A 22,576-nucleotide genomic window follows, 5' to 3' on the forward strand; every position below is an offset into this window, starting at 1 on the left:
GGGAATGTCAATTTACAGCACTCCTAGGCCCACGTATGGGCACGGCCCTCAGTTACACTTCCCAGCTCTGAGAAAGTGCTGACCTACGCAGCCAGGTCCCATCTGGCCACAACACACGAAGGCGTAACACTAACCTACTACCACAACTATATGCGGGTACACCAGAGTTATGGCCCCCAGACTGGTGAACCTGCATAGCTATAGCCTCCCTGGCCAATGGACACCCACGTTCACAAGTACCAGCATAACATTCCCAACTTGCGTCTATACCTGCCCAGAAACAAATTACTTTTGTGCTCCACCCCATACCCTACTCCCTATTGCACATTCATCCTGCTAACATAAGGCCTTAGACTACTGAAAGAAATCAACTCCCAAAGTAAATCAATCAAGATATTTACATGCAACAAAAACAAAAGATCACTAAGCATATCACAATGCAGACACGCATAGCCCTGCCTAGTGACCAACTTAAAATAACAGAGGAGACACAGATGTTGGAAGAACTAAGTTCACATAACTCTACTTAACAAAGTAAATGGGACAGCAAATGACATAAAGGAGATCAAGAAGAGCGTAAAGAGAAATTTGAAAGAATGAATAGAAAAATAGTAGATATCACAGAAATTAAAGACGTTGATTAAATAAAAAGCATAATAGAGGCACACAACACCAGATTTCAAGAGACAGAAGAAAGAATAAGCAATACAGAGGACAGGATAACTGATTTCTAACACTCAAAACAGTAAACGGCAAAAAAGATGGAAAATTCGAATCAGATCTCAGGGAAATGATGGACAAAACAAAGCACACAAATATACGAATCACTGGCGTCCCAGAAGAAAAAGAGAGGATTAAGGTCTAGGAAGAATAGTTGAGACTATATTGGGGGAAAACTTCCCAACCCTTATAAAGGACATAAATATATAAGTTAAGGAAGCCCAACGAACTCCAAAAAGAATAAATCCAAATAGGCTTTCCCAAAGACACATACTAATGAGTCTGCCAAATTTTGAAGATAAGCAGAAAATTCTGAAAGCAATGAAAGAAAAACAATCTACTACACACAAAGGAAACCAAGTAAGACTGAGTTCAGACACCTCAACTAGCACCATGGAGGTGAGAAGGCTTTGGTATGATATATTTAAGATCCTGAAAGAGAAAGACTTCCAATCAAGAATTCTGTACCCAGCCAAACTGTCCTGCAAAACTGAGGGAGAGATTAAAGTTTTCACAGATAAACAAGACCTGAAAGAATCTGTCAACAAGAGACTGGCCCTACAAGAAATATTAAAGGGAGTTCTGCCAGTTGAAAAAAAACAGAAGAGTGAGGTCTAGAAGAGGGCACATAATTGAAGAATACCAGTAAGGGTAACTTAAGGGATAAAATGAGAAAGAGGGAAAAGAATATATATTTCCAACAAATAAAATAAAAAAGTTAAGATGGTGGATTCAACAAACACCTTTTCAGTAATAACTTTGAATGTTAATGGACTAAACTTACCAATTAAAAGACACAGATTGGCAGAATGGAGTAAGAAACATAATCCAGCTAGATGCTGCTTCCAAGAGACTCATATTAGACACAAGGGTACAAACAGATTGAAAGTGAAAGGATGGAAAAATATTGCAAGTTTAACCAAAAGAAAGAAGGAGTAGTTAAACTAATGTCAGACAAAATAGACTTTGAATGTAAACACATCATAAGAGGCAAAGAAGGACACTATATATTAATTAATTAAAGGGTCCAATCACCAAGAAGATAACACTCAAAAATGTTTATGCTCCCAATCAAGGAGCCCCAAACTACATGAGACAGACATTGGCAAAACTAAAGGGAGCGACAGATGTTTCAGCAATATTAGTAGAAGACTTCCATATACCACTTTCCTCTATAGATAGAACAACCAGACAGAAGATCAACAAAGAAATACAGAAGTTAAATAATTTGATAAATGAATTTGACCTAACAAACATATATAGGTCATTGCAGCCCAAAACACAAGGATATACATTCTTCTCTAATGCTCATGAAACATTCTCCAGAACCTTTTTTGGGGTACAAAACAGGTCTTTATAAACTTAAAAACACTGAAATTATTCAAAGCACTTTCTCTGATGACAGTAGAATGAAAACAGATCTCAATAACCAAAGAATGAGAACATTTACAAATATTTGGAGATTAAAAAAAAAAAAAAACACTCTTAAACAACCAGTGGGTAAAAGAAGAAATTACCAGAGAAATAAGTAGCCATCTGGAGACAAATAAAAGTAAGAATACAACTTATCAGAACATATGGGATACGGCAAAGGCCATGCAGAAAAGGGAATTTATTGCCCTAAATGCTTATATTTAAAAACAGTGGGCCATGGTGGCTCAGCAGGTAGAGCTCTAGCCTGCCACACCGGAGACCCATGTTTGAGTCCCAGTGCCTGCCCATGTAAAAAGAAAAACAAGAAAGAGCAAAAATCAAGGAATAAATGTTTACGCAGAGGAACATGATAAAGAACAGCAAATTAACCCCAAAGCAAACAGAAGAGAAATAACAAAGACTAAAGCAGAGATAAATCAATAGGAAAACAAAAGAACAATAGAATCAATAAAAAGAAAAGTTGGTTCTTTGAGAAAAATCAATAAAATTGATGGGCCACTAGGAAGACTGACAAAGAAAAAAACAGAGGATACAAATAAACAAAATCAGAAATGAAAAGGGGTGCATAACCACAGACCCTGAAGAAATAACAGAAATAAAAAAAGAATACCATGAATAATAATATGCCAACAAACTAGACAACTTAGATGACATGGACAAATTCCTAGAGACACACAAACAAGCTACACTGACTCCAGAAGAAATAGAAGATCTCAACAAACCAATCACATGTAAAGAGATTTATTCAGTCATCAAAAATCTCCCTACAAAGAAAAGCCCAGGGCCATAGGCTTCATAGGGGAATTTTATCAAACATTCCAAAAAGAACTAACACCAATCCTGCTCAAACTTTTCCAAAAAACTGAGGAAAAAGGAACTCTACCAAACTCATTTTATGAAGCTAATATTTTAACATCAAAACTGGGCAAAGATGCTATAAGAAAGGAAAATTGCAGGCCAATCTCCCTAGTGAACATAGATGCAAAAATTCTCTGTGAAATATTCACAAATTCAATCCAACAACACATTAAAAGAATTATACACCATGACCAAGTGGGGTTTATACCAGGAATACAAGAATGGTTCAACGCAAGAAAGTCAACTAATGTAATACAGTACATCAATAAATCAAAAGGGAAAAATCACATGATCATCTCAATTGATGCTGAAAAAGCATTTGACAAAATTCAGCATCCTTTTCTGATAAAAACACACCAAAAGATAGGAATCAAAGGTAACTACATCAATATAATAAAGAGAATATATATGAAAAACCAATAGCCAGCATCGTACTTGATGAAGAGAAACCGAACGCTTTCCCCCTAAAATCAGGAACAAGACAAGGATGCCCACTGTCACCACTATAATTCAACACCGTGCTAGAAGTTTTAGCTAGAGCAATCAGCCAGGACAAAGAAGTAAAAGGCATGCAAATTGGAAAGGAAGATGTAAAACTTTCATTATTTGCAGATGACAAGACAGGATGTGTGCTGATTGAAAGAATGTATGTACCCTAGAAAAACCATGTTTTAATCAAAATCCCATTTCCTAAATGCAGAATAATCCCTATTCAATACTATATGTTTGAAGCTATAGTCGGATCATCTCCCTGGAGAAGTGATTTAATCAAGAGTGGTTGTTAAACTGGATTAGGTGATGACATGTCTCCACCCATTTGGGTGGGTCTTGAGTTTCTGGAGTCCTATAAAAGAGGAAACATTTTGGAGAGTGAAGGAGATTCAGAAAGAGCAGAGCAGAACAGCACAACCATGAGAAGCAGAGTCCACCAGTCAGCGACCTTCGGAGATGAAGAAGGAAAATGCCTCCTGGGGAGCTTCATGAAACAGGAAGCCAGAAGAGAAAACTAGCAGATGATGCCATGTTTGCCATGTGCCCTTCCAGATGAAAGAGGAACCCTGACTGTGTTCACCATGTGCCTTCTCACTTAACAGAGAAACCCTGAACTTCATCGGCCTTCTTGAACCAAGGTATCTTTTCCTGGATGCCTTAGATTGGACATTTCTATAGACTGGACTTGTTTTAATTGGGACATTTTCTCGGCCTTGGAACTGTAAACTAGCAACTCATTAAATTTCACTTTTTAAAAGCCATCCCGTTTCTGGTATATTGCATTCCAGCAGCTAGCAAACTAGAACAGATTTTGGTTCCAGAGAGTTGGGTGCTGCTGCTGCTGCAGTTTGAAAATACCACATATGTCGGAACGGCTTTTTAAATGGATAAGGGGAAGATTCTGGAAGAGTTGTGAGAAGCTTCATAGAGAAGGCCTAGAATGTTTTGAAGAGAATCTTGGTAGAAATATGGATTCTAAAGATACCTCTGACCAGGCTCTAGACAGAAATGAGATGTGTGTCATTACAGACTGGAAGAAGACGATCCCTGTTTTAAAATGGGAGATAATCTGGCAAAGTTGACAAGTAGCTTTGACCGGAAGGCTGATTTTAAAAGCCATGAACTTGGATATTTAGCAGAAGAGATCTCTAAATTAAATGTCCAAAGTGCAGCCTGGTTTCTCCTCACAGCTTACAGTGAAACGTGACAGGAAAGAGATAAGCTGAGAACTGAACTCTTGGGTACAAAGAAACCAGAAATTGATGTTCTGGAAAATTCTGGGCTTCCAGGAAGGGAGATCCCAGACAATAGTGCTTCATGTGAGGATTTGGCCAAATGTGAAACCAGTCAGCCATCTCAGAGAAAGCCAGGATCCGACATGGAGTTATCCAGGAAGGATTTGTGGAAACTCCTTATGTCAGATGGGCATGATCCAAGGCTACTGCATAGAAAGTCAACGCGAGTGCTGTGGGACCTGTATAAACAGAGCCACTGCCAGTATGGACTGGGGGTTTCAGAGAAGGGACACACTGGAGGAAAAATAACTTCAGAGGCAAAACCATGGAGACTGAGGTCTGAAGTCAAGAAGCCTCGGGCCAGGAGAGCAGTCCCACCCAACCCCGTGAACAGGGTGAGTTTGCCCCAAAGGCAGAGGATGGGCCTTCCACCTCTTTGCAGTGGAAGAGTCACGCCGCCTCAGGCCTTGGAGAAGGTGAAGCACATTCCTTGGGGTTTGGGGAGAGCCTGGCTGCCACCACATGGTGGGGTTAAGTGTGTGCCCTGGAGATGGCAGAGAGCCCGGGTGCGGCCCCAATAGTTAGAGAGGGTGGAGCTAAGAAAAAGGTGTTCTCCCCAATGTCCCCCAAGGTTGCATTCTGAGAGAGGCAGGCCTCTGCGTAGGCCTTTGAAAAGGGTGGGACTGCCACTTTCTAAAGCCCCGAAGATAAATGACTCTCAGACTTTGAAATCTAATCAACTTTGCCCTGCAGGTTTTCCAAACTGCTTGGGTCCAGTGACCCCTGTGTTCCTTCCTCCCTATGGCAATCTAAGACAAAATTATCCTCTGTCTCTGAACCTATAAAAACTCAAAACAAGTTATTCGCCGCCAAAACACAAAGGAGGAACATTCACACGATACATATTTTCTCAGCCTTAGAACTGCAAACTAGCAACTTATTGAATTCCCCTTTTAAAAAGCCATTCTGTTCCTGGTATATTGCATTCTGGCAGCTAGCAAACTAGACCACTATACTTGGAAGATCCTGAGAAATCTACAACAAAGTTACTGGAGCTAATAAATTCAGCAAGGTGGCAGGATATAAAATTAATGTGCAAAAATCAGTAATGTTTCTATACACAAGCAATGACCTAGCTGAGGAGTCAGTTAAAGGAAATATTCCATTCAAAATAGCAATTCAAAGAATCAAGTAGTGAGGAATGAACTTAACTACTGATGTAAAGGACTTGTATACAGAAACTACATATAACACTACTAAAAGAAATCAAAGGAGATCTAAATAGGTGGAAAGACATTCCCTGCTCATGGACAGGAAGGCTAAATATAGTTAAGATGTCAATTCTCCCCAAATTGATCTACTGATCCTATTGCAACAACCCTTTTTGGAGGACTTGAAATTAGAATAACCAATTTTGAGGACTTGAAAAAGCTAAGTACCAAATTCATGTGGAAGGGAAAGACCCCAAATAGCTAAAAGCATCCTAAAAAAGTGTAGCTACGTGGGAGGACTAACACTCCCTGACTTTTAAACCTACTATAAAGCCACAGTGGTCAAAACAGCATGGTACTGGCACAAAGATAGAAGTATTGCCCAATGGAATCAAATCAAGAGTGCAGAAATAGACCACCAAACCTATGATCAACTGACTTTTGACAAGGCCCCCAAATCCTCTGACAAGGGACAAAATAATCTTTTCAATAAATGGGCACGGAAGAACTGGGTATCAATAGCCAAAAGAATAAAACAGAACCTCTACATCACACTCTACACAAAAATTAATTCAAAGTAGATCAAACACCTAAATATTGTTAGGTTGGGGGAATGGGGAAGGGCACTGCAACTGGAGCTGTGGGAGCTGTGTTGCCCCTCCCAACATGACTTCCAGATGACATGACTTCTGGAACTGATGAACCGCCCCTTCCGGACACCTGACTTCCGGAGAACCACCCCTTCTGGATGTCACCTGACCCGCTTGCTTAAAAACTGCCCACCATCACCCAGGCGCAGACTCATCTCCCTCCATCTTGGATTTGGTGAGCTCTGCCCGGGGAGCGCAGAAATAAGCCTGCCCGCTTTAAATTTCCCGGTCTACCTTCTTTCTTTCTCACCCTTTCGCCTCCTAAACCTTTCAAATATAAGACCTAGTATCATAAAGCTTCTAGAAAAAAATGTAGGGGAACATCTTCAAGACCTAGTAATAGGAGGCAGCATCCTAAACTTTACACCCAAAGCACAAGCAACAAAAGAAAACATAGATAAATGGGAACTCCTCAAAATCAAATGTTTCTGTACCTCAAAAGATTTTGTCAAAAAAGTGAAGAGGCAGCCAAGTCAATGGAAGAAAATATTTGGAAAACACATATCAGACAAAGGTTTGATATTCTGTATATAGAAAGAAATCATACAACTCAACAACAAACAACCCAATTATAAAATGGGCTAAAGATATGAATAGGCATTTTTCTGAAGAGCAAATACACATGGCTCAAAAGCACATGAAGAAATGCTCATTAAATATGAGCTACATCAAGACTACAATGAGATACCACCTCACACTTATAAAACGGCTGCTATTAAACAAACAGGAAAGTATAAAGGTTGGAGAGAATGTGGAGAAACTAGGACACTTATGCAGTTCTGGTGGGAATGTACAATGGTGCAGCCACTATGGAAGACTGTTTGGTGGTTTCTTAGGAAACTAAATATCGAGCTGCCCTATGACCTGGCAATAGCACAACTTGGTATATACCTAGAAGAGCTGAAAGCAATGACACAGACATTTGAGCTCCAATGCCCACAGCAGCATTATTCACAATTGCCAAAAGACAGAAACAAACCAAAGGCCCATCAGCAGAAGAGTGGATCAATAAAATGTGGTATATGCATACGATAGAATATTATGCAGCAGTAAGACGAAATGATGTCCTGAAGCACACAACAAGATGGATGAGCCCCACGGACATAGTACTGAGTGAAATAAGCCAGTAAAAGATAGTTCCATCTCCCTACCTCATATTAATGACAGACCCTTCTAATATGAAAAAGTTAGAACAGTCATAGCCCAAACACCCCTAAAGAGAGGGATGAAAGATCAAAGGTCATGGTGGAGTTATACAATGAAGATAGGACTTAACAAATGAATATGAATGCTGAATCATTATTTAGTCTCCAGTATCTTAGAGCAGCCAGAAGTAAAAACCTAAAATTGTGGAATTGTAACCCATGTCAAACTCTGAAATATGTTCTACAACTAATTGTGATGCTGTGCTTTGAAATTTATTGTTTTGTATATATGCTATTTTTCACACACAAAAAAAGTCAATTGTGATGATAAAAAAAAATTTAAGCCTTCTAGCCTCCTACATTCTGGAGCAGCTAACAGGAAATATCTGAGAGGATAGTACGGTAGCCCAGGACAAACTCTGGGATCTGTCCTGTAACTACTTGTTGAAGAGTGCTTTGAAAACTATTGCTTTTTTCTTTGCTTTGTATATATGTTATACTATACAATAAAAAAGTTAAAAAAAAGAAAGAAAGAAAGAAAAGGAAAGGAAAGAAACCTTCAAGGACATGACCGTGACATACCAGACAAGGACTAAAAAAAAATGGTCCTAAATATGTTCAATGAGCTAATGAGAAACATGGACAAAGAACTAAAAGAAATCAGGAAAATGAGACAATCACATGGAGAACAGCATCAGAAAGATGGAAATTATGAAAAGGAACCAGCAAAGCTGAAGACCACAATAACAGAAAGCATTGCCTTGTTGAAGCCTCAACTTTGGCCTTCTCCTACCCTCAAAACCATATACTCCCATTGTTTAAGCCAACCCACTGCATGTTATTTGCTTTAGCAGCCACGAAGCTAAAAGAGATGGAAATGATGAAAAGGAACCCAACAGAGGTGAAGAGCAATTACAAAAATTAGAAATTCCATAGAGGGATTCAACAGCAGATTTGTGCTGGAAGAAGAATCTGTGAAATTGAAGATAAAATCATTGAAATCATCTACTTTGAGAAGCAGAAGGAAAAAAGAATGAAGAAAGTGAATAGAGATTGAGAAATCCATGGGACACCATCAAGCATACCAGTATACACATTGTGGGAATCCCAAAATAAGAAAGAGAAAAGGGGGCAGAAAGACTATACAAAGAAATAATGGGTGAAAACCTCCTAAATTTAACAAAAGAATATACACATCCAAGATGCTCAACAAACTCCAAACACAATAAACCCAAGCAAATCCACACCATTACACATTATCATCAAACTGTCAAATGCTAAAAGTAAAGAGAATTCTGAAAGCCACACTAGAAAAACAATGTGTCACTTAGAAACTAATCACAATAAGATTAAACGCCAATTCTTCATCAGAAACTATGGAGACCTGAAAGCAATGGGAGGTCATATCTAAAGTGCTGAAAGCAAAAAATTGCCAACAAAGAATTTTTTGTTCAGCAAAACTACCTTTTAAAAATGGTGGTGATGCCATAAGTACATGGAACCTTAAATAGGCCATGAGATTGTGGTTAGTTTGTCCAGGTTAGTATGATGCCCCAATAAATACCAGGGTGATTTAGACAGTGAATAAAGAAGTATTTGCAAAGACCCTGGGGAAATGGGGAGAAAGGGGGAAATATTCAACTTTCTCATTTAGAAAATTTCTGATATTCTCACAAACAGTAAGGACAACCAAATCAATAGATCAAGCCCTTGATCTTGGGGTTCGCCCCTAAGAAACTTATTCCTACAAAGGATAGGCTAAGCCTACCTAAAATTAGACCTAAGAGTTACTCTCAGAGAAGCTTTTTTGTGGCTCAGATGTGGCCTCTCTCTCTAAGCTGACACAGCAAGTAAACTCACTGTCCTCCCTACCGACAAAGGACATGACTCCTAAGGGTATAAATCTCCCTGGCAATGTGGGACGGAACTCCTGGGATTTGCTGGGACCCAGCATCATGGGATTTGAGAAAGCCTTCTCGACCAAAAGGGGGTAGAGAGAAATGAGACAAAATAAAGTGCCAGTGGCTGAAAAATTTCAAACAGAGTTGAGAGGTTATCCTGGAGGTTATTCTTACACATTATATAGATATCCGCTTTTTAGTTTACTGTGTATTGGAGTGGCTAGAGAGAAGTACTTGAAACTGTAGAGTAGTGTTCCAGTGGCCCTGATTCTTGAAGACAACTGTATAAAGATACAACTTTTACAGTATGCCTGTGTGATTGTGAAAACCTTGTGTCTGATGCTCCTTTTATCCAGGGTATGGACAGATGAGTAATAAAAATATGGATAAAAATAAATAAATAATAGGGGAGGGTAAAGGGTAAAAAAAATTGGACAGATGGAAATACTAGTGGTCAATGAAAGGGAGGGTAAGTGGAATGGGATATATGAGTTTTTTCTTTTTGTTTTTAATTTCTTTTTCTGAAGTGATGCAAATGTTCTAAAAATGATTATGGTGATAAATATACAATATGTCATGATACTGTGAGCCAGTATATTGTGAGCCACCATGTATATACTGTATATGTGTGAAGATCTGTCAATAAAAAAATTTTTTAATGGTGATGAGATTAAAAGATTTCCAGATAAATAAAAACTGAGGGAGTCTGTCACCACTACGCCAGACTTACAAGAAATGCTAAATAGAGTTCTGGAGATTGAAAGGAAAGGACATTAGGCAATAGATCAAAGCTGCATGAAGAAATAAAGATCTCCAGTAAGGGTAACATCATGGGTTAACGTAAATGCCAGTACTATTGTATTTTTGGTTTATAACTCCTCTTTTTACTTCCTACAGAATTTAAATGGCAAATGTATAAAACATAGTGATAAATTAATGGTTTTGAACTCATAATGTATAAATATGCAATTTGTGACAAGAATTACATAAAGGTGAAGGAATAGGAACAGTCTGTAGATACCAGTCAAGTTAAATTAGTAATCAAAGCAAACAAGATCATTATAGTTTAGGATGGTAATTTTAAACCCCATGGCACACACAAAGAAAATATTGAAGAATATGCATGCTCAGAGACAGAAACTGAGTACACGGTGACAAGAGTGGGGGATGGGGCAATAGGGTGTTAATGCATAAGGGGTACAGAGCTTCTGTCGGGAAGAGGGGAAAGTTTTAGTAATGGAAGGTGGTGAGAGTATCACAGCATTTAGGATGTGATTAATCCCACTGATTATTATGCTTACATGTTGTTGAGACAGGAAAATTTATGTTGTATATATGTTCCCACAATTTAAATAAATAAAGCAACTCAAGAGACCATGACAACCAAATGTATTACATGATCCTGGATGGGATCAAGGGAGGAGAAAAGGCTCAAAAAATTGGAATATAGACTGTAAGTTTTATATCAATGTTAAATTTCTTGAACTTGATAACTCAAGGTGATTACATAAATGAATAATTATCCTTGTTCACAGGAAATGTGCATGGTAGTATTACATGTTCAAGGAGCATGATACATACAACCCTACCCTCTGTGTTTAGAAAATGGATTCATAAATAGAAAGATGGATAGACAAATGGACTGACAGACAGAATGGTATGGCAAAAGGGAAATAGTGTTAAATTGGTGAATCTGGGTATCCGGGGGGATACGGGTATTGAGTTCTCTGTAAATGGCTTTTATTATTTTTTAACTGTCCTGTAAGTTTGAAAGGAATGCTCAGTAAGAACTTGTAAAATAAACAAATGCCACTCCTATACCCCCCTTCAAAAAAAAAGTCAGCATCATGAAAATAAAGAAGAAAGGGCTGTTCTGGATGAAGAGACTAAGGGACACAATGACTAAATGCTGTATGTAAACTATGATAGGATCCTGATTTGAAAAAGAATAAAAACCTTAAAGCAAACTGGGGGAGGACAACTAACAGTTGTGAATTGGATTAGCTATTAGATATTACAGAATGCTTGCTAATTTTCTTAGATGTAATAATAGTACTGGAGTTCAGAAGATCATCCTTGTCATCAGAAGATGCCTGCTGAATATTTAATGGGTACAGTGTTGTGTTGTCTGTGATTTATTTTCAAATATTTCAACAAATACACATACACACTCCTTGTGCACACAAATGTGCACATATTAATAAAGCAAATAGAGCAAAATGTTAATTTACATGATGTGTATGTGGTTATTAAACTATTTTTAAACTTTTCTACATGTTTGAAATTTTTTATATTAAAAAGCTGGAGAAACTCAATAAACTTGTAAAAAAAGAAATGTGGGAAAGAGTAACTCCCTGGCTGTAAGTTTCACTTAGTACCTCCTTGTCATTTATTTTTGTACTTCCTCTATAAAGTATACCATAAATCCCTTGAAGACAGTCAAAATCTTTTGAATTTTTCCAGGTCTACAAATATGAAATAGCCCAATAAACACACTGCTATTTACATGAAATAAAGTCCGGGTTCTTTTTAGGAAATGCTTATGCTGTCCAGGACAAGACCAGATGGAAAAAAAAAACAAAAATTGCTGTTAATGACAAGTACTAGCCATGACACAGAACAATATAAACCGTCCAATGATGAGAGTGTACGTACAACCACTTTGGACAACAATTTGGCACGATCAAAAAATAAAGCTGAACACATACCTATCCTTTGATCCAAGAATTTTTCTCCTAGGTGTACATCCAAGGGGAACTCTTACACACAAGCACCAGGAAGATAGGTAAAAGAACGTTTAGAGCAGCACTATTTATAATAGCAAAACCCTGGAACAACCCAAATTTATATCCACTAAGGAACGAATAAATTGATATATTAGCAAATGAATGACAAAAACATAAAATTCAGTATAGGGAGTACCTCTTAGATTAAAACACAGGTGTTTTCTACTTTTTACTTGTTTTACTGATAATGGTCTTTTTAATAAGTTAGGTGGTAAGTATACAAGTATTTACTGTACCATCTTTCTTTAGACTTTAGGCTGTTTTGCTAATTGTTGTTTTATTCTACTCAATATCTAATTAAATAAACAATTTAATAAAAAAAAAATAGGTCCTGACTTTAAGGTACTTCAAACTTTGATTCAAAAACAATACTAAATTATTCATGTAGTAATTATATTCATATATTTTCTCTACATATGTTCAGTAGCAAATAATGTAAAGTTATCAGTATCCAAGCGGTCACACATTATTCTCAGTAAATTCATCAGGATAAAATAAATCTCCACCTGGGAGGGAGGGGAACGTCATCATATCTAAAACCTAATAGCACTTACTTTTTTCTTTTTTATAGAATGACTTAAGCTTGTACCTTGATGAATAAGACAAGGTAACCTTCAGGATCTGATGCAAAATATTACCCTTTATCACTTTTATCAAGGCAGAATCATAAAATACAGATTCATTTATTAATAACCAATCTCAGAACATGGCATACTCTGCGAGGCAACCAACCTGAATTCAAAAGACATCAATGTCACTGTGCTGGCTTGAATCTATTGTGGACCCCAGAAAAGCCATGTCCTTTCATCTTCATTCAATATTGTTGGGTGGGACCTTTTTGATTGTTTCCATGGAAATGTGACCCACTCAATTATGAGTGGTAACTTTTGATAAGACGGTTTCCATGGAGATGTGCCTCCACCTATTCAAGGTGGGGTTGCTTCATGGAAACCTTAAGAGGGAACCATTTTGGAAAAAGCTTTAGAGTCACAAGAGCCACCAGAACTGACAGAGCCCTGGGGAAGCCACTGAAGAGAAAGCTAGCAGATTGCACCATGTGCCTTTTCAGGAGAGCAAGAAACCCTGAATGTCATCAGCCTTCTTGAACCAAGGTATCTTTCCCTGGATGCATTAGATTGGACATTTTCATAGCTTAACTTTAACTTTATAGCCTCTGTTTTAATTTGGACATTTCACAGCCTAGAACTGGAAACTAGGAACTTAATAAATTCCTCTTTTTAAAAGGCAAAAAAAAAAAAAAAAAAGAGAAATGAATGATGAATACGTGCTATAATGGATGCAATCCTGGAGTCAGGAAGTTCTGACATGACATGAAATTGGTAGCAGAGGAAATGGGAAGGTCTGAATACTATTATGTTGCTGATGACTACTTATTTTTTGTGTTTTCTAGGTTTTAGCCTAAAATAATATTTGCTTAGGCTCACATATAGTCTCCCACCTCCTTATCACCTCATCCACGATGACTTAACTGAACTGTTGATGGGGAGATGCTACTGGTGATTCATAATTACATATGTATGGAATGGTTCTGAAAAGCCTCCCTGGATTGAATGAGAATACATTTCACATGTGCCATTTTCTACTGAACTTAATGAAATGAATTTTATTGGAAATTTTCACACTTTCTGAACTTTCTAAGTAAAATATCAGAAATAAAATGAACAAAAAAGCATACAGATTCATAATATGGAGAGGTCTCTGTTCCCTCCCACCTTATAATGTGAAGGGAAATTGCTAAAGTCATTAATTTCATTTATTATTTATACCCTAACAACTCTTTAGATGCCTCAGCATGTGACCCAGATAAATGTCATACTAGTAGACCCCAGGTGACGGAGCAAAGCACAGCTCTGGTCTATGAAGAAGTCTCTACCGAGTTTTGCAATAAAACAGACTAGTTGCTAGAGACAAGAACAAAAGTGGACTTATTTACAATGTATAATGTGAGAAAAGTTTCACAGGGTTTCTCTCCAGGGTTTAACTGCAGCTGTCAAACACAGTTGAGGAAGGCAGGCCCGGCTTGCAGAGTGTGTAGAATCGTTCTTTTTTCAAAGTCCGAAACAATTTTGATACCCATAAATGAAAACAAAACTAAAAGACTTACTGTTGAGCTAAGAGCACAATGTTTCATCTGGGGCATTAAAAAAAAACAAACCTGTAAGGTTAGGAGAGGTTCAGGATCAAGCATTAAAGGTTATAATTATATTTTTATTCCATTAAATTAAAACGTTAATTGACAGAATCCAAATAGCTGCCCTATAAAGTATTCCCCCTTCTAAAAAGTGCTACATCTATATAAATGGGTTTGCTACCAAAGATAATCCACATAATATAGGTGTTATGCTATTATATCTCCCTCCTAACATCCAGAGCTGGATATGTGCTCAGCTACACACTTTTGTATCTGTCATCTCTACCAAATTTGCTAAGAACAAACTAAAATTTTTTCAAGTATGCCAAACCTGAAAAAAAAGACTCACCTAAAAAATAAGACTATGACTAAAACTTTTACAAATGTAAAAATGTGTACTACATCAACAGCGTAAGATAATACCTACTCCCATACCCCACTCTCTCAAAAAGAGACTTAAAGACTTGTACAACCTGATTCCCTGCCAACCAAATAAAACTTGCTCTTCATAAGTACTACTACAATATAAGTATAAATCATGCCAAAACTCCAACATAAGAGTTTATAATATAACTTGTCAATTAAAGGAAATCCCCACTAACCACTAGAAGGCTCTCAAACCAACAATGACTAAGTGATTATACTGTGAGAACTACCGTTTCTGGACAAGGACATGGAATCAGCTTCGGATACTTCAATTCTGGGTTCCTGTACCAGCTCTACCATTAGTCTATGTCCCTGAGTAAATCAAAATGATCAAATTCTGCAGTAATATTTATTGAAGAGCAATTAAACAGCAGCTAAAAAACTGAAAAGAAACTCATTTCAACCATAGATGAGTAGATACATGACAATACCTCCATTACATAGTATGCTATTCAGCTATTACACAGGATAAAATAAATGTAGCTGTGACACGTTCATAAACAAATGACACTTCTCAAATATATTTAAACTTTCCTTAGAACTGATTTTCAGTAGTATTAAACATGAAGCTATATGCATAATAAAACCATTTACTGAACAAAAGGGGTACTTTGCATCCCCTCTTATTCACCTCCTCTAAACTCCACAAGGAGAGTATACCATTAGCTTCTTACAAAATAAGAGACTTGACCAAGGACACAATAACGAACACTTAAACTTAGGTGTGACTCCAACTTTCAGTCCCTTCTGTTTACTCTATACTACCTTTTAAGTTCTTCTTCCTTATAAATATAAAGGATTATATATGACTCTGGTTCTTCACAGCTGATTTTTTAACTGAGGACAAGAGAGCATCTGCCCAGTGCTGTTCACCAAGGGCTCAAACGCATAATTTCTTTGGTTACTATCACAGGCCCATCAATCTCTTCCCTTCCACATAACTAAGCACAGTGTACAAGGCACTTAGAGAAATACAAAAATGAGTAAAGTACAGTTCTTATCTTCAAAAATTCATACAGGGCGGTACAATAGTGGCTCAGTGGTAGGAATCACCTGCCATACTGGAGACCTGGGTTCGATTCCCAGGGCCTGCCCATGCCAAAAAAAAATCATACAAATGCATAAGGAAGATAACACATATAAATCACCATTAAATGAGAGGCCAATAAACATCAGAAACTCTTGGACAGCTTGATTTTCAAGTAAAAAATTGGACTAAAAGTTTCCTTAAAACTAAGCATCTTATCAATGAAAGGGAGTGGTAAGGGGTTCAGGAAAAAAAAATAGGGGAACAAAGGTTAAAATACATTGGGTAGATGGAAATACTAGTGGTCAATGAGAGGGAGGGGTAAGGGGTATGGTATGTACTAGTTTTTTTCTTTTTTCTTTTTATTTCTTTTTCTGGAGTGATGCAAATGTTCTAAAAATGATCATGGTGATGAATATACTACTTTGTGATAATATTGTGAGCCACTGACTGTACACCATATATGGAATGTTTGTATGTTAAGAATGTTCGTGTTTGTATGTTGTTTTGGTTTGTCAATTAAAAAAAAAAGGAGAAAAAATGAATGCAGAAAGGATTTCTGCCATTTCTGAGGGCCATTACTAATTATTGGACAACTAATTTTTTATTGTCCTTTCTTCAAGCTATTTACTAAAAAAAAAAACTTAAATGCCTACTTTGGCCCTATTATAAACATTATTAACCATGAAAAATTATGGGTTTGATGTGATTATATTTTGTCTAGGACATATGAAAATAAATGCATAGCTAAGTAAAAAAACTAAGCATCTTAGATTAAAACATTTCAACGTTCTTAAACATACTACAACAATTAAAAAGAAAGCTAACAATTAAGTTTACTCCTGTGCTAAGTGCTTTACATATACTTAACAATCTTTACAAAAACCAAGGTAACTACTATTAACGGCTCTATTTAAAATGATGTAACTGGCACACAGAAGGTTTAAGAAACTTGCCAAGTCACATAAGTCATAAACTGTAGAAGTGAAATTCAAATTCATCAGTCTCTCTTTTCTGCCTTCTAATACATTTATTCATAGATTGAGCACCTACCGCACACCCAGTATTGTTCTGGGAAATGAGGATACAGCAGTGAACAGACAGCTTACTCACAGAGCTGATCTGATTAAAACACAGTAAACAAGTACACAAATGAGATAATTAGATTGTATAAAATGTTAAGAAAATAAACAAGGTGATATGATAGATTAACTAAGAAAGGTTTACTTCTGCTATGCCAATCTAGAAATGCTTCTTGTAGTTTTGTTCTAAATTTGTTGCCCAAGACAAACTGGCCAGACAGCCATGCTGGGGACTAGAGAAAGTAAAAAGCAGACAGACCACTCCCTGTGAAGATAATCAGAGAAACTTTCTAGGAGAAGCTCTAACTTTCTAACTAAATCACAGAGAGGGAAACTACTTGAGCAAGGTCTCCAGCTGGGACTGACAGAATGGCTGTGACTTCACACGAAGGGTGACAATTTGGGTGAAGGAAAGAATATAAACATAGTCTCTGGCTAAAACAAGCAGAGAATAAGGCTGGACCCTAAGAGGTGCCCCACTGCCGTGTCTGCCTTGCAGGGTTAGAAACCTGCAGACAATGGGCACTCGATGTGTCCTGGAAGTCAGATAAGCACAATCAGATTGTGCTAAGAGGAAAATGATTTTTCTACAATAAGTTTTATTTGTTTTTTTGTGGGTCTTTGTTTGCAAGGTGGGTATCTACACTGGAAAACCAATTGAGGCTACTACTCTTGACTTGCTGAGAAATATTTAAAACTGACAGTGGGAAGTGGTAATAGGAATGAAGAAAAAGAGCTGTGAGAGCCACCCTAGCTATGTCTGACTACAGGTATAGCAGCAGTACCAGAAAAATACCTGCAGAATCCAGTACAGAATATACCTGCCCAATCCTACTATACTCAATACAGCCTGCATGTTTTCAATACAAATGTGTCTGGGGCGCACAGGTGGTAAATGCTTGCCTTACATGAGGGAGACCCAGTTCGATTCCTGGACCATGCACCCCCAAAAAAAAAAAAAGCATCTGGCCGTTTTACACAAACTCCAATGATTCAACGCTCTTTTCTACTGGATAATATCGCACTTAAGAAAATGGTACCTATGCGAGATCAACATAGTTTCATATTACCTTTTTGAAAGCTCAACACAGACAAAGCCTCAGTACATATTCATTTAATATTACAAAATGCCCCACCTAATTATAAACACTCAGGATAAACCACATTGTTCTACTTCAATGGTACAAAAAGTCCAAAAGCAAACCATTGTTCTTTGTTTTATATCCAGGTCCTACACTGGCCTAAAGAAATTAGATTTGGAAATTATCTTAAAGAATTAGAAGGACTTGTACCAGGTTTGGCATGTTGAGTAGTACCCGTGCTATTTTTAGAACAAGCAACACTTCTTCATGTGCAACTTTTACCAAATGATACTAACAAGGTCAAGGACCATAACCTATCTTAAAAAAACACTTACAATACAGCTAAGGTCTCTAACAATGGTTTATCTACAAGTGTTGTGCCCTTAAGGATTTTATTTATATGTTTATTTTTACATGCATCTTTATGCTTAACGATTTTATGTTTTAAAATGCTTTTTGTACTATGTGTTTATTGTTTTTATTTTTCATTTTTACTGGTTTATATCTTTATATATGGCAGTATTAAATCATACTGTCATCTTAGAAAAATAATGTCTTCTATTTCATCAGCATTTTCACGTTTACTTGATAATTCAGGTCTCAAAAACCTTACGAAATATGTAAGGAAAAGTATCACCACGACCTCTGGTGACAACTTCAAGATTACACAGTTAATGGCAAGGGCAGGGCCCAGACCAGGCCTTCGGACTCGGCTCTAGCTCTTCTCACCCCAGGACATTACCAATTTAAAACTTGATTATTCATGTCTCTGACAAAAGAGCCGCTAAGAACCATGCTTTTGCCGCTCTGCCAATATTGCGGGTATTGAAAAGCAGCAAGAACACTAGTAAACATAAACATGAGCACACGCTTCTGTCAAGACTTCATTCAAAGCTGGATGTGCTCCACTGAATAAAATTTATTTTAAAACCTTAAAGCATAACCCCTCAATGGAGCTGTCTTTTTCACTCAGTGGGAACTTAAGAAGGTGTGAACGTTCCGTTAATTTACGGTAGTCTAATAATAATTTTGGATACCAAATGAAAAGAATGAATTACACAACTCTGTTTCCGCCTCTACCCCCAAAGTTACCTTAAGTGTCAAAGCACAGTAGTAAAACACAAGGACAAAAGTGAGCCAGAGCTACCTAATTCCTCCTCCTTCCGTCTCCCGCCGCCCCCAGGTAGTCCACCCTTCAAAGCTCAGGGGGTCCCTTCCGTCTCCCAATCCAGCCAGGACCAGAGTAACTCCCCGGCCCCTCAGCCAGAGTCCCCCGGGATCTGCAGCTGCCGTGACTCACCCAGATGAGGGTGCCTCCTCCCAAGGTGTCCCCACCTGTCCCGGCCAACCCGCACACCTGTCAGCCCCAGCCGGAGCAGGGAATGCACGACGAGTACCGACCCCTAAAACGACGCCCTAGGGCGGCTAGGAGAAGCGAGGTAAGTCGGCTTCCGCCCGCAACCCACATGGCCGCTGCCGACCGCGCCCCCACCCCCACTGGGCGCCGCTGGCGACCCCGTCCCCCGGACCCCGGGTGACAGGAGGGGGCGGCGGCGCTGCGGGTGGAAGGAGGAGGAAGTGTGGCCCGCGCACCCGCGGGGGGAAGTGGAGGAACGCGTTCTGACCCGCCGCGAAGGCGGGAGGGTAGGGCTGCGGCTGCGTTGCGGAGAGCGGGCGTCTACCTGCGAGCAGAAGTACGAGCCCTGGATGCCCAGCTTGATGCAGGTGGGACACTGGAGCTTGGCCTCGCTACTGCAGCCGTCCGTCTCGCACACACGCGTCTCCACGGCCGCCATGCTGCCTGCCTGCCTGCTAGCTACAGGAGGGAGGGCCTAGCCGAGGAAGAGAAGGAGGGAGGGAGGAACGGCCCGGCGAAGAGGAGAGGAGGGGGTGGGAGGGGAGAGGAGCTCGGGGGAGGAGCTCGGCCCGCCGCGGGCCTGGGCGCCGAAGGAGGAGGAGCGCCGGCCAGCGCCGAACACGCTGCGCGCCTCTCCCCCAAGCCCGCCCCGCGCGCGCAGCCTCCACCCCTCGGCTTGCGAGCGACCTCCACCAGGTTTCGCCCCGCCCCGCGGCCTCCGCCCCGCCCACGTCCGGCTTTTCGCGCGCTGCCTGCGTCGGCTTCCCGACCCGTAGTCTTCGCTCCGCCCTAGCTTGACGGCGGATGGAGCACACGTGGGAATCGTGCGGAAGCCGGGCACCGACCTCCACCCGCACCGCGTGGTCGGGCGTCTGGCCCAGGCGAGAAGGACCTCAGGGCGCTGTCGATGAAGGCCACATGATCCTCAGCCGCTCACTCCCTGTGCCTAGAGACACTGATGCTCAGCTCTCCCTTACTCGAGCATCCCAGGAATCCCTGAATGCTCTCACATCCGCAGAAGGTTGGAAAGGGCGCTCCACTATGGTTGTCTCGCCGGGCCGCTCCTTTGAAAATATTTCCATTTTTCAAGTTCTGTTTCTCACTTGGTGCCTGCCGTGAGGCCTGACGATTGTCGCTCATTGACAAAATAAGGCAGCCAGAGAGCTGTCAATGAGAAGGTGGGCTGGGATTTGGAACTGCCGGATTTTTTCTTCAATCCCCTCTCTCCTTCACGATCTTTGGTGCTCGTAGTACTAAAGTAACAGTACCAGATATTTAATACAATTTTCTTGTTATCCTAGTTGATGACTAAAAAAAATAATCGTGTTCTTCATGAAGTGGCAGACTTGAAAGGAGCTTTAGAAGTCATCTGATCAGCAAAATTCTGACCTATTGCCTCTCTTCCCAGGTATCCCAAATCAGTCATCTTCTAACTTGTGCTTCAGTACCTCCTGTCACTAAGGAGGACAAGGGAAGTAATATTTATTGATCTTAAGTGCCTGAAATATGTTACGTGTTTAATATTTTTAAAAATCCATATTTAATAGAGAAAACTCATTATTTTAAAGAACTGCTTTCCTATATAAACAATACAAATATATAATGTAATATCTTCAAGTAATAAATTTTAAAATTATATATACATACGGACAAAAAGAACAAAATCACCCACAATTGCTCCACTCAGAGATGGACTATTAACACTGAGGGTTAATTGGTGTTTCCCAAACGTCAGATCTTCAGCAACCCACTACCTGCACAGTTTTTGAGTACTCCCCTCACTACTATTTTATTTAATATTTTTCTTTAAATCAACTCTCTTTTTATACTCATTCTAAGCAATACTATTTGTGAAGTCATGTACTAATTGCATATTTTTCCAATGCATGTTAAATAAATATATAGGACTAAAATTAGAAAACAGAAGTGTAATCCTGTTCCACCTAGATTGTGATACATATTCAATACTTAGAGAAACATTGTTAAATGGCCTACAAGGCTGTTTTCTGAATGTATTTGTTCCAGGTAGCTTGGGCTGTAGAACAAACCATCCAAAACTTCTTAATTTAAAACAATATTTATCTTGTTCATGAATCTGCAATTTGGGCAGAGCTCAGTGATGATAGTCTCTTCTCCACTAGAGGTGGGCAGAAGACTAGGGGCTGCTGGAGGAATAGGAATTGAAATTAACTGAAAGTTCACTTATATATCTGGAGGTTGATATTGGCTGTGAGTTGACACCTTACCCAGAGCCTGAATACCTACATGTAACCTTCCCGTATAGCTTGAGTTTCCTTACAATATGGTGGCTAGGTTCAAGGGAGCTAGTGTGGAGGCAGAGAGAATGTCAGGAGGAGCCCTTTTGTCTTTGACAATTTAACATGGAAGTCACTCAGCATCATTATTTAAAGGAAGGAGGAGAAAAAGACTCCATACCTTGATGGAGGGATGTCAAAGAAGACAATATTACTGTGGCCATTTTTGGGAAACGCAATTTGTTGTATATGTGTGTATATAAAATATGCTTAACAAAAACTGGACCATACCGTAAAGAGTATTTAGTTACCTGCTTTCTTCAGTTACTATATTGTGAACTTACTTTGATGTCATTAAATATATTCTTGCCTTGTAATTTAATTGCTGCCGAATATTCTGCTGTATAAATAATTTATTGAACCAAATTCAATAATAATAGGAATTTAGGTTATTTTTTAATTATTACAGATTATAAACAAGGCTTCAGTGAATATCTTTTTAACTAAAACTATGCATATGTCCTTATTTTCTTAGGATATATGCTTAAAACTGGAATTTCTACATCACAGGATATTCACTTGTTTTTTATAGTTTGCCAAATTTTTCTTGAGAAAATATGTACAAATTTTTACTCTGGTCTGATGTTGTGTAAGTTTGCCAGGGCTACTGTAATAAAGTACAACAACTAGTTGGCTTAAACAACAGGAATTTATTGTTTTACAGTTTTGGAGGCTAGAGGTCCAAAATCAAGTTGTAAGCAGA

At 38.8% G+C, this 22,576-nt stretch overlaps 1 protein-coding gene across 3 annotated transcripts in view; it reads right to left on the reverse strand.

Annotated features, from left to right (window-relative positions):
* The window catches only part of LOC143668139 (methionine aminopeptidase 1), a 136,316-nt gene extending 116,210 nt beyond the window's left edge, over positions 1–20,106 (reverse strand). For 2 of the 3 annotated variants that reach the window (XM_077142754.1, XM_077142753.1), the window contains exon 1: positions 19,884–20,105. In XM_077142754.1, coding sequence (XP_076998869.1) covers positions 19,884–19,997 — 114 coding nt within the window. In that variant the 5' untranslated portion in view covers positions 19,998–20,105. Of the gene's footprint in view, positions 1–19,883 lie in introns of all 3 variants that reach the window. The other variant, XM_077142752.1, reaches the window with a different exon arrangement.
* Positions 20,107–22,576: the final 2,470 nt, after the last annotated feature.

The sequence above is a fragment of the Tamandua tetradactyla genome, chromosome 24 (genome assembly GCF_023851605.1).
Source record: "Tamandua tetradactyla isolate mTamTet1 chromosome 24, mTamTet1.pri, whole genome shotgun sequence".
Taxonomy (NCBI): domain Eukaryota; kingdom Metazoa; phylum Chordata; class Mammalia; order Pilosa; family Myrmecophagidae; genus Tamandua; species Tamandua tetradactyla.